Below are 13,614 nucleotides of genomic sequence, written 5' to 3' on the forward strand. Positions count from 1 at the left end.
CATGGGTTTATCTTATTTTGTGAATGGTTCCCTTATTAGTTGCTGAGGTGATTTTTGCAGGCAAGGTGAAGACTAGAACTTGGAAAGTTGCCTCTCTTCACCTGTTTTGAACATCTGGGACGTGTGTAACCAAATGAATCTTAAAAGGGTGGAGTTGTCTTTGTTGAGGTTAAAGTGTCTGTCTCTAAACTTTGGTTCAATGGTTCAAGTCTTTGTTAGAGGATGAAAATCTCTATGCTAAATTTAATTTGTTTTTTTGGATTGTCTGGTCTGATTTTGTTTGGAGGGCTTTTTCCTCCTAATTATTTTCCTTCTCGTTTATTTTCAGATTCTCCTTTTATACCGTGTATCAGGGACATATCTTTTCAATAACACTAAAAGTTGTGTTTTGGACATTGGAGAATTATGTATATGCATTTTTGCTTTGATGCTGGTAAAGGTTGCTTTAGAAATATCAATTCTGGCATGTGCATGTGCATTGCTGGTACTGTAGCTTTATACTGAACCCGGCATTATTATTTGTTTTCTGTTTTTCAATGATAGACTATAGTTGTATTATGTTAGGTAAAAGAAAGGATTTGAACATAAGAATGAAAAGTGAGAAATCTTTCAAAGGAAGGAACTATGCACTAATGTATAAAAGAGAAATACAGAAGTCCACACAGCAGAAAGCCTTTGGCTTTCCACTCTTTAAGGAAATAGACTGTCAAAACTCAATGGGACATAAGTTCCCTGACCAAGTTAACTAGTTAACTTCGTCATAGTCTTTTTCATCTTAAAAGTCATTGTTAAGGGAATTTTTATGGTAATTGCAGGAGTTTGGGATGCAGTTGTGACCTGCTTCTTCATTGATACAGCACACAACATCGTGGAATACATTGAAATCATATCAAGAATCCTCAAAGATGGTGGTGTAAGTTCTCTGTGGCTGTTTGGATCAATTTCTTTGGAATACATTACTTGATCTTGTTCCATTTTTTTTTTTTTTTTTGATGAGTGTTACTTGATCTTGTTTCATAGCAGGTCTGGATCAATTTTGGACCCCTGCTGTATCACTTTGCGGATATGTATGGACAAGAAGATGTTAGACTCTTTCCCTTAAGACACACAGTTTAAATGACAGTTACATGACGTTTAAGATGCAATAGCTGGTATGTTTGTTTATTCATTTTTTTCTATAAATGTTCCTCATTTTTCTTTTTCTCCTTCTAGGAGATGTCCATTGAACTAAGTTTGGAAGATGTGAAGAAGGTTGCTTTACACTATGGATTTCAAATGGAGGTAATCTCAATCCACATGTTTTATGTTGTCTTGCATCTGTATACAACGACATGAAATTGTAATTGGACTTAGTTCATGAATTACAGAAAGAAAGGACCATTGAGACGACCTACACAACGAATCCTCGATCCATGATGCAAGTAAGATTCTTACCTGGTGCATGATTTACTTTTCCCAGTTGTCTGCATCCCCAACAGGAGGAGGAAAAAGCAAAGGAGGACAAAAAGGAGACGAGAGAGAGAGAGAGTTTCTTTGACATTTGATTTAATTGGGATGTTATGATCAACACATCCCTAGATATCTATGGAAGTGGTACAGGTACAGGAACCGCTAGCAACATAGTATTGGAGCTGGCAAAAGGTCAGGTTTAGATGGGTTTACGTCAAGATGGCTTTCAGGGGTTTTAGAACTGCCCTAGCCAGATGGAATCTTCAACCAGTCTATATTGAAAATTATGTTAAATTAGTAAAAAAAAACACATTAAAATATATCTATAAGATGGTTTTGAACATTTAAAATTTGAAATTTTTTTAGTATAGATTATCAGGTTTACGCAAACCTTAACCCATTTAGACCTGGTGGATTTGGTTAAAAGCTTGCCAACTAGACCTAATTGTTTACTTCAGCAAGTTCCACCTGAAATCTCCTGCTTGAGAAGCTGCAGCTTTTACTGAGTTAATAGTATCTGAAAAAAGAACAAAGAAAATTGTTGATGTTTTGAACATGTTAATTCTTATCTTCTTTTAATTGCAGAACCGATACTTTGCTGCATTTTGGACAATGAGAAAGAAACCAGTGGCAACCTGATACACCATAAATACTGAGCTCCTCAGATTACAAGTCTCTGGCCAATGGTTCTTTCTCAAGTGGATTGTTGCAAAAGAGAATCTATTTTGTCTTCAAACTGGTAATTTTTTTGTTTTCTATTTTCTGCTGAACTTGGGTGTAGGACTAAAGTCAATTTAGGGGATTTATTTTTTTATTTTTTTATATATAAGCAGCCTCAAGTTAGTCACTCATATGTCAACCTACTGAAAGATTTCAAACTTTTTTGTTCTTCTATGTACATTTACAGTTGCCTCAATGTGTTTCTAATGTTCTAATTGCAAGTAATTTAATACTTACGTAAGTGATGTGCTTTTTGCCAAGTTCTTACCATGTAATGAAAAACATTTGGTTCTAATGTTTTGTTTGGGTTTCCTTCTCTTTCTTTCAATTTCCCCCCCTAAAAAATCATGTGAAGTGAAGAAGGCAGGTAGTTTATTCCTTTGTTGCAATTTTGTTTATGTTTGTTTTGTTTTATTTTTAACTTCTTGTTATTAGGAAGGCTGGAATGTAGGTGTACCTAGGAAGTCTCTTGACACAAGCACATCAGCAGTTGGAAACCTCAACTTTGTGCACAAGACACAATCATGGCTAAATATGCGAAAGAGGCCACTTGTAGAGAGCTTGAAATTCATTAAACAAAATGATAAGGGAACCTTAGACAGAAAAAATTATAACCATGATTAATGAGAAGGAACTATTAAGATATAGTCTCCTAGCTGGCTAGATCAGTTTAGTGGGGTGATTCAAAGAAGGCTGCTTTGTCTTGTTTCTGACCACTTTCCCATTCTTCTAGAAGGAGGCGGGCTAAGGAGAGGTCCATCTCCCTTCAGGTTCGAAAACATGTGGTTAAAAGTTGAGGGTTTTCTAGACCTTATCCGGAATTGGTGGAGGGAAATTGAGGTCAGAGGCACTGCTAGTTATAGATTGGCAGCAAAGATGAAGGAGCTCAAACAGAAACTAAAAGCTTGGAATAGAGATGTCTTTGGAAATTTGGAAGGTAACAAAAGTGCAGCCCTGCAGCAAGTGGATTATTGGGACCGTGTGGAAAGCGAAAGAAGATTGTTTTTGGAAGAGACAGAATTAAAAAAGGAAGCAAAGGAAAGCTATAAAAAATGGGTCCTTTTGGAAGAAAGTCATTGAAGACAACTCTCAAGGGAGGTATGGCTTAAGGAAGGGGATAAAAATACGGGATTTTTTCATCGGATGGCGAATGCCCACCGTAACAATAACTCTTTGGACAGAATTAAAATTGATGGGGTTTGGCTGGTAGAGGAACAGGAGGTAAGGGAAGGGATTGCAAATGCTTATCAATAGAGGCTCTCAGAAGACTTGGGGTGGAAGGCGGATATTGAGAGGATCCAATTAGATCAAATTAGCCAGCAAGAAGCAGAGAATCTTGAGATTCCGCTCTCTGAAAATAAGATTCATTCAGCTTTAATGGAGATGAGTGGGGATAAAGCCCCTGGGCCGGATGACTTTACTATGGCGTTTTGGCAAAGTTGTTGGGGTTTTGTGAAAGGGGAGATCTTGGAGATGTTTAAGGAGTTTTATGAGCAAAGCTCCTTTCTCAAAAGTCTCAATAACACTTTTCTGGTTCTGATTCCTAAGAAAGGGGGAGCGGCTGATTTGGGAGATTTTAGACTCATTAGTCTCCTGGGGGGGCTATACAAATTGATGGCTAAAGTGTTAGCTAATAGACTCAAGAGAGTGTTAAACAAAGTGGTAGCCCCAACTCAGAATGCATTTGTGATGGGAAGACCAATCCTTGATGCTTCTTTAATTGCGAATGAGGTGATAGACTCGTGGCAGAAAAGAAAAGAGAAAGGGCTCATTTGTAAGTTGGATATTGAGAAAGCGTATGATAGCATCAACTGGCAGTTCTTGTTGAAGACACTTCACAAAATGGGATTTGGCTCAAAGTGGTTGGGATGGATGTGGAGTTGTATATCTTTTGCCAAGTTTTCAGTTCTAGTTAATGGGGTTCCAGCTGGATTCTTCCCGAGTTCTAAAGGGCTTCGTCAAGGGGATCCATTATCTCCTTATCTCTTCGTCTTGGGAATAGAAGTGCTAGATGCCCTAATTAGGAGGGCGGTTGCGGGGGGCTACCTCTCAGGTTGTAGTATTCAGGGTGATAGGAGACACAATTTAAAAATCTCTCATCTATTCTTTGCTGATGATACAATTGTGTTCTGTGAGGCTAACAAAGAGCACCTTACTCATTTGAGTTGGATTCTTTTGTGGTTTGAAGCAGCTTCAGGCCTAAGGATTAACTTGGACAAAAGTGAAATTATCCTAGTTGGTGTGGTGGAGGAGATTGAGGAGATGGCAGTGGAATTAGGATGTAGGGTGGGCTCACTGCCTTCTCAATACTTGGGCTTGCCATTAGGGGCTTCTAACAAAGCCCCTTCAGTTTGGGATGGGATGGAAGAGAAAGTGAGGAGGAAACTAGCGCGGTGGAAACGGCAATATATCTCAAAAGGGGGGAGAATCACTCTCATAAGAAGCACTTTGGCTAGCATGCCAATCTATCACATGTCTTTGTTCCGGATGCCTAAGTCAGTGGCTAGGAGATTAGATAAAGTTCAAAGAGATTTCCTTTAGGGAGGGGGAAGTGTGGAAAGAAAAGCTCATCTAATCAAGTGGGAGGCGATTTGTGAGGATAAGAGCAAGGGAGGACTAGGCTTAAGGAAGCTAGTGCTCTTGAACAAAGCTTTGCTTGGTAAATGGATCTGGAGATTTGCTTATGATAAAGATAATCTTTGGAAGCAAGTGATAACAACGAAATATGGGCAAGAAGGTCATGGTTGGAGAACAAAGAGGGCTTATGGGGCGTTCGGCGTGGGGGTGTGGAAGGAAATCTGGAAGGAAACTGATTGATGCTGGGATAACATGGGGTTCATAGTTGGGAAGGGAAGCAAAATCAATTTTTGGACTGATGTTTGGTGTAATGGTACAAGGCTGTCCCAAAATTTCCCCCACCTATTTGCTATGGCTTCTCATAGGAATGCGACGGTGGAGGAGATGTGGGATCAGAATTTTGGTCAAGGGGGGTGGAATCTAGGATTTTTGAGGGACTTTAATGATTGGGAGATGGATATGATAGGGAACTTGCTACATGTTCTGAGGGATTACAAGCCCTCTATGGAGGAAGATTCAGTCTGTTGGAAGGGAGGAAGGAATGACAAATTTAGGGTCAAAGAAGCTTATTGATTGGTGACCAGACCCAATGATATTGTTTTTCCTTCTAGATGCATTTGGGTGGATTCAGTTCCAACCAAGGTTGCATTCTATGCTTGGGAGGCTACTTGGGGGAGGGTGCTCACTCTTGATAGACTTCAGAAAAGAGGATGGCAGCTTCCTAATTGATGTTTTCTATGTGGTTGTGAAGAAGAAACTGTAAATCATATTCTTATTCATTGTATAGTGGTCAGAGTTCTGTGGGATATTGTTCTTGGGTTATCAGGTGTGTAGTGGGTCTTTCCAGAAACTGTAAAGGAGGTCTTAACTAGTTGGAGGGGCCCTTTTGTGGGAAAGAAAAAGAAAAAGATATGGAAATCCATACCGTTGTGTATTTTTTAGACGGTTTGGAAGGAAAGAAATAGGCTAGCTTTTAGGGGGGGAGTGTTAGATATCCAAAAGCTTAAGAATTTTTTTGTTTGTAGTTTGTGGAGCTGGGCTAGATTGTATATTGGTGAGGAGCGTGTGTCCCTTATAGGGTTCTTGGAATGGTTGGCATCCAACTAAGGGGTGGTGAGCCTTGTTGTTCTTTTTTTGCTTTGAGAGGGGGTTGTTGCTTTGTATACCCCCTGTATACTTGTAACTTTCTGCCTCTTCTTTAATATATCTTGCTTTACTTATCAAAAAAAAAAGATATAGTCTAAGAAATCAATTAGTTTTAATATAGAGGACAAAATGATCGAGCACCCAGATAAATCAGTATGGCACTACTGGTATATTCCAGGGATCACCTAAAAGGTGAAAGAGAATGATTGAGGAAAGGGAAAGTCATGGCTGAGAAAACTTGCCTCTTTCCTCTCCTTTTTGCCATTTTCTTGGAAAATCTTTGCAAAAGAAGGCTCAAGTGATATGGTTTCCATGAAGAAATGATTTGTCCAAGAACAATGACACAGAAACTTTCAGTGGTTTGGCAATTAGGAAAGTTATGAGCTTGGGGGGGGACCCATTCTACTGGATATAAAAAATGGCCATTGATGTGCTCTTTGGATTTTAGAAAAGCAGAGTAAAAAACACTCTAACAGAGAGTTATGGAGTGCCTCCAAAAGACTAAGCAAGTTCTTGGGGGAATTTTGTTATACTGCTGAGAATGAATCAAATCAGGCCATACAGCCTATATGAGTTTGTTATTAAACATAAGAAGTCAAACTTGTTTGAATAACCTAAAATTCTGGGATGTATTAGGTTGATTTGTTCCTATATTTAGATTATTCTATAGTTGTAAATTATCTATGGGAATTTTATAGATATTTTTTCCATTTTTCTTCCTTGTTTTTAGCCTTGATCCTGCCTTACTCCTGTATATATTTTGCAGCAGTCATGTACACATTTCATTATGTCAGATTAATAGAAATTCTTTTCATATTTTCCCTCATGGTACCAGAGCCTTTTCTGGGTTCTAGATTTGTTTTTAAGTGGTCCTCATTGCTGGTGTCGCTAGAGGATAATGTCTAAAGCTATATCTAATGGGAAGGAAGTCACTATGGGACAAGTTTCTGGTTCCACAAAATGCAACACTATTCAGATTACAACTCATAGGCTCAATGGGAACAATTTGTTACATTAGGCACAATTAGTAAGGTTCTTTATCAGAGGTCAAGGTAAGATGATATATTTAGATGGCTTAAAGGAGGCTCCAAGTGTGATTGATCCTAATTATGTTTGGGATGCTGAAAATTTCATGGTGATGTCATGACTAGTCAATTCCATAGAGACCGAAATCAGCCAGCGGTTTATGTTCTTCTGAACTGCAAAAGAAATATGGGATGTTACTAATATTGCATTTTCATATATGGACAACGGCTCAATGTTGCACAATTTGAAACGTAAGGCCCATGAAATCAAGGAGACTAGATAGTGACAACTTATTTCAACACTACGAATCACCTTTGGGAACAAATAGATCTTTATCAAGATCTTAAGATCTTAACTAGAAGAACATTGAGGATAGCACGCTATAAAAGAATGTACTTGAAAAAGGAAGTGTTTGACTTTCTTTCTGGTTTGAATGCTGAATTTGATCAGCCCATTCCATGAATAAAAGAAGTTTACTCAGCAATCAGAGGAGAAGAAAGCTGGCTGATGGTTATGATGACAAAAGAAAATCCAGCAAAGGAGGGTTTATTGCTGAAATTAGAAATTGCACTTGTCTGTAACCAATGGAATTTTAGTATGAAAAACGATGACAAGGACAAATTGTGGTGTGATCATTGCAATAAACCATGCCACACCATGGATATGTGCTGGAAGCTTAATGGGAAGCTGCAAGGATGTGGGAGAGGAAACAACCAACAAGCAAAAACAGCAGAGGATTTCAGGTGGCTGACTGGTAGAAGATTGAATAAACTACTACATCTGAATCTCTAGTTTTCAGTAAGAAAGAATCAGAGTTTCTCCAAAATTCATGACTCCATCTACAGGAAATGTGGCTCTAGTAGTTAATTTTCTCTTTGCCCTACACACATCTAGGCCTTGGATCATAGATTCAGGGGCTTCAAATTATATGACAAGTCTTTTCTCTACTTTTCTCCTTGTTCAGGACATCAAAAGGTCAAAATAATAGATGGCTCTCTTTCATCTATTACTGAAAAAGGAACTATTGTCATCTAAAAAAACCTCGTCCTAAAATTAGTCCTACATGTTCCCAATTTATCTTGCAATTTAATCTCCATTAGTAAACTCACTCATAATCTAAATTGTTGTGCTAAATTCCCTCCAACTCACTATGTACTTTTTTTTTTTTGATAACCGAAGAACCTTCCATAGCCAAGCCCTTAGGATTCTCCATGGGGACCCAAATCTCGGGGTGCTGACCGCCCCACAATAACCAGCATCCGGTAAATTCAGGGTATCATTAGTGGCAAGATTCGAACCCAAGACCATATGCCACTTACTGGGACCACACTTCCTAGTGTTCGCCTTGACCAACTGGGCTATTCTGACGGGTTCCAACTCGCTATGTACTTTAAGAGTTGTGTTCAAGGAAGAGGATTGACAGTGTTGGGGATTTGGAAGACTTATGTATTTTAGAGGAAGAGGTTGAGAAGGTTCCAAAGGCATTATAATGTGAAAGTTCCTTCAAGGGTGAAATTTTGTTGTGGTATTCTAGACTAGGCATCCAGGCTTCGCTTAACTAGAAAAGTTGTTTCCTTCTCTATTTCTAAATAAAAATGCCACTAATTATGAATGTGAAGTGAGTGAACTGTCAAAACATCATCAAGCTACGTTTCCTATTCATGTTTATACTCCATCTAGTCCTTTTTCCATTATATATAATGATATGTGGGGTCCCTCTTGTGTAACCTATCTATTCGAAGCTAGGCAGTTCATTACTTTTATCTATAATCATACTCAAGTGTGTTGAACTATCCAAAATTAGTTCCAAACCAAAATTAAATCCTTATAATCAACAATGGGAGAAAATATTTTGCAGAGATTTTATGGAAATATCTTGATGCCCATGGGGTTATACACTAGTAGTCAGGTGTTGAAACACTCTAACAAAATAGAGTAGCCAAAAGAAAAAATCGATTTCTCTGAGGTTCCTTGACAATATCAGGGCGAAGCTATTTTGACAGCCTCATATCTCATTACGAGAATGCCATCCCACACTCTTGCATTTGAGACACCTATGAACGTCCTTAAGAAATTCTTCCCTCCTGTTAGCCACATTTTTTCCTCCCTTACACCAATGGTTTTTGGTTGTGTTGCTTTTGTTCATGATGATAACGATACTAAAAGTAAATTGGATCCAAAAGCCCTTAAATGTGTCTTTGTCAAGTATTCACCAACTCAAAAAGGCTACAAATGCTTTCATCCAAAGTCTTTGAAATTCTAAGTAACAATGGACATCATATTTTTTTGAAAACCAACCTTACTACCCCAAACCTTCTCTTTCGGGGGGAGAGTTTTAGAGAGGAAGATGGATTTTAGGAAGTCCTACTAGTTACTATTCTTGAAAACTCCGTTCTTATTGGCCCATCTCAGATTCTGAAATACTAAATAGGGAAGATCAGATAAGAGGAGAAGATTTAAATAATGGACTAGGAAAACAAGTAGAGATAGTGTATTCGAGAAGGAATATAGGAGCTAACAACTCTCCTCAGTCATTACTGATTCCTGAATAGAACATGGAAAACTTAGACGACTTAGGTGAGTTCCCCAATTCCCCAACTTTCCCAAATTTCCCAAGTTCTGAATTTTATTATGACTCTTCATCTGATTTGAATTTTCCTATTGCTCTTAGAAAAGGGGTTTGGACTTCATGTTATCTCCAAATTTGTTTCCTCAGTAGGCTTAGTCCATTTTTTTTAAAGTTTTTATTGCTAATCTCTCTAGTGTGAGTATTCCAAATTGTATTTAGGAAGCCTTGAAAGATTAAAAAGGGAGAGAAGCAGTTTAAGAAGAAATGAGAGCCCTACACAAAAATAGGACATGGGACTTGGTGGAACTTCCTACTAGAAAGAAAGTTGTAGGATGCAAGTGGGTGTTCACAATGAAATTTAAATCAGATGGAACAATTGATAGGTACAAGGCTAGGCTAGTTGCAAAATGATTCACACAAACTTGAGAGTTCAACTACCTAGAAACCTTCGCACCGGTTGCAAAGATAAACACAATTCAAGTGTAATCACTTGTTATTGCTCAAGACTGGCCCCAACACCAACTAGATGTAAATAATGTTTTTCTTCATGGAGACCTAAAGGAAGAAGTATACATGGACTTGGCTTTGAGGGAAAATTTGGGAGAAAGAAAGTTTGCAGATTAAGAAAATCTCTTTACGCATTGAAGCAGTCACCATGTGCTTGGTTTGAAAATTTTATCAAGTTAGCCCATGATAAAGTATACTTGCAAAGCCAAGTTGATCACACAATGTTTCACAAGAATGTAGGAGGTAAGGTGACTATGCCAATTGTATATGTAGATGATATAATCATGGCTGGAAATACCTTGGCTGAAATCAGAAATTTGCAGGATTCCTGTGCTAAAGAATTTGAAATTAAAAACCTGCGGGATTTGAGATACTTCCTAGGCATTGAGGCAGTTAGATCAAATAAAGGGATCTTCTTGTCATGAGTAAAGTATACTTTTAGACCTATTAAAGGAAAGTTGGAATGCTTGGATGCAAACCATTGGACACTCCAATTGATGTCAATCACAAAGTGAGAACATCGACAATAAGTCCAATTGTTAATAAAGAGAGTTACTAAAGGTTAGTGGGCAAGTTGATGTATTTGTCCCATATTGCCAATGAATGTCACCAAATGAAGAACATATGAATACAGTGGTGAGAATTCTGAGATATCTCAAAGGAGCAATTGGGAAAGGACTTATTTTAAAAAACGAGCAACCTAGAGGGAGGCATGCATGGATGTTGACTGGGTAGGTTGTATCAATAACAGACAATCTGCTTCTGGGTACTGCACATTTATTAGAGGCAATTTGCTGACATGAAAAAGCAAAAAACAGTTAGTTATTGTGAGATCTAGTGCAAAAGCTGAGTTTAGATCAATGGCCTTGGGAACTTGTGGACTTCTATGGTTAAAATTTATCCTAAAGGAACTAAATATGGAGAATGATAGACCTATGAAGCAGTATTGCCGCAACAAGGCTGCCATAAGTATAGCTCACAATCAAGTGCAAGATGATAGAATGAAGCACGTAAAGTTGATCAACATTTCATTAAAGTAAAGATAGATAACAGGCTCATTGGTAAACCATTCATGTCAATTGAAAAACAATTATTGAATGTGCTGAGTAAGGGTCGAGTGAAGCCACAATTCCAAGGAATTCTTGGTAAGCTTGTACTGAATAATGTCTACAAACCAGCTTGAGGGAGAGTGCTGAGAATCTAGAATCAAATCAGGCCATACAGGCTGGAGTAGTTTGCTGTTAAAGATAGATAACAAGTCAAACTTGGTTGAATAGCATATAATTTTGGGATTAATTAGGCTAATTTGTTCCTATATTTAGATTGTTGTATAGCTGTAAATTATTTGTAGGAATTTTATAGATGTTTTCCCATTTTTTCTTCCTAGTTTTTAGCCTTGATCCTAGCCTTGTGCATATATTTAGCAGCAGTCATGTACACAATTCATTGAGTCATATTAATAAAAATTATTTATCATCTTTTCCCTTGCCTACTAAGCTTGAAGAAACTTCTATTAACGAAGAATGGTTGGGCATCCTATATACCCAAGATAGATTGGTATGGAGTATCTCATTTTACAAAAGTAAAATGTATGGGATTTGTCTTTGTAGCTCAATGAAGGAGATGAAAAACATGCATAAGCTGATTCCAGGATTTAGGGAACTTCATTCCACCTGCAAACTAGTGAAGTGGGCGGCTAAGCAATGGAACAATAGATAGTCTATCAATTACTTTACCTGGTTGAGTATGAGCAAGTAGAAAGATATATTTCCTTTGGGCAAGCCACATTCAGTTCAATATGGAGCGGAGTTGGTGGTGAACCATCTATTTGGGAAGGACAACCCTTGTGGGTGTGGGCTGAGATAAGATGTCATCTAGTGACCCTGTTATCTTTGACTAAGGTTTGTAATAATTAGTTCTTGCATCTCAGTGATTGAGTCCAAGTAGCATAGCATCTGGGGGAAGAGATCAACCATTAGTTTCCTGATGGCATTATCTCTATCTGTATATATAATTGAAGTAATTGGGTTGGTTCGCATAATGTAACAAATGCTTAGAACCATGTCCAGCTTTCAGAGCAGGAAGGGCCTGTATGCAGTATGGTGTAGGAGCACACCTGGTAGGGTTAAGTAGAACTCAAACTGAAGATAAGAGGGCCCCCATGGGGAAGTGGTGGTAGTAAAATTTTGATAATCCTTGATGAGAAATCATTAGAAAATTGAGGAAAGGAACTCTTTTTTTTTTTTTCTTTTTTTCTCATGTGGTATTTTATCATATATGTTGCAACTAATAAAATGCACCGTGGGAGGTGAATTAGGTATTACAACCAAAGAAAATATAACAGGAAAGAATCTGTTCTGAAACCTCATACATGACAAGTGACTAAGATGGTATTCATTCTGAGGTATTCAGGGTTGAGATTCTAGTGTCATCACAATTCAGTTCCCTCCCAAGTTTATATTCTTGAAACCTTGCCTAAGCTTATGGTTAGGGCTCCAAAACACTATGCCTTGCTTTAGAATTTACAAGTTCATGGAAAAATTGGAGAACATCTAAGATGAGGAAAAAAATGGAAAGAAAAAAATTATCTTAGCACCAAATAAAATGATCCCACCACAGAAACATTAAGAGAGTTATTTTTAGGATCAATCCAGAGTTGTTTTCTTCTCTAAATCTGTTTCCAACAGCCTCAATTACAGGTCGGGTAACTAAATTTGTACTGTCAAGTGTTTCATATTTTTCTAGGGAGTTGGTAGGAGTTACCAACATTATTGGATACCATACAACTTGGAAGTGCTATCATGATAGCATTAAAGAAAAGTATTAGGCAATTGAAATTCATGAATCTCTGGAACCATTGTGACTACATATACTGCCTGGATAAGCTCCCCTCTATTATTTGGCATTCATCACATTGCAAAAAACCCATATCTTGATCATTGGAATCAGATTAGTTAGGTTGGTATCAGAAAAATGCCATTACTTATCCGTTTCTATGATATTACCACTTTAATTTTCTGGGTTGTGAGCTCATTCTGTATTTTATTTTATTTTATTTCAGGAAAAATATGGAAGAGGGAAGATAAAAGGTGAAGCACACTCTTAATTGGGTTATCAGTCAATTTGCTCAAAGAAGATGATTTGATTAAGCACTGTTAATTTAAGTTCTAGCCTGGTCATGTAGCTATGGCTTTTGTATTTTGGTTTTCTGGTGATGGGGTTTGTCCCTAATAATCATTTTTGGATTGAAACTTTTGTTCAATCCAAGACTTTTACAACTATCTCTTGGAAGCATCTGGCTTTCTATTATTACATTGAAAACGATTATGTCCAGGTTTGGTGAAATTTAAGGCAATCTGCCATCATGTTTTGAGTGGGGCATTAAGACTCTGTTTGGGACTTTGGTTGGAAGAAGTTAAAATTGAAAGCAAAATCATAATTTTGTAAGAATCATATTGGTATTGATATTGTAAAATTTTTATTAAGCTATGTTTGGCTCTTGGAAAATATTAAGAAATGTGATTTTATGATTTTGAACACCATGGAAAAGGTAAGAGAAAAATATCAAGGAAAAATGGAGTAGTGAAAAATTTTTTGTTTCCTATTTTTCTTTAAAAAAA

The 13,614-nt window shown here is 37.5% G+C and overlaps 1 protein-coding gene across 2 annotated transcripts in view; it reads left to right on the forward strand.

Annotated features, from left to right (window-relative positions):
* The window catches only part of LOC100852521 (uncharacterized), a 47,516-nt gene extending 34,141 nt beyond the window's left edge, over positions 1–13,375 (forward strand). The window contains exons 14-19 of one of the 2 annotated variants that reach the window (XR_788445.3): positions 816–913; positions 1,024–1,083; positions 1,213–1,281; positions 1,368–1,421; positions 2,035–2,188; positions 13,056–13,375. Coding sequence is in view for 1 of the 2 variants with exons in the window: in XM_010667121.3 (XP_010665423.1) it covers positions 816–913; positions 1,024–1,083; positions 1,213–1,281; positions 1,368–1,421; positions 2,035–2,088 (335 nt within the window). In the remaining variant the exon portion in view is untranslated. Of the gene's footprint in view, positions 1–815; positions 914–1,023; positions 1,084–1,212; positions 1,282–1,367; positions 1,422–2,034; positions 2,190–13,055 lie in introns of those variants that run through there. The other variant, XM_010667121.3, reaches the window with a different exon arrangement.
* Positions 13,376–13,614: the final 239 nt, after the last annotated feature.

This window comes from Vitis vinifera, chromosome 18 (assembly GCF_030704535.1).
Source record: "Vitis vinifera cultivar Pinot Noir 40024 chromosome 18, ASM3070453v1".
Lineage (NCBI taxonomy): Eukaryota > Viridiplantae > Streptophyta > Magnoliopsida > Vitales > Vitaceae > Vitis > Vitis vinifera.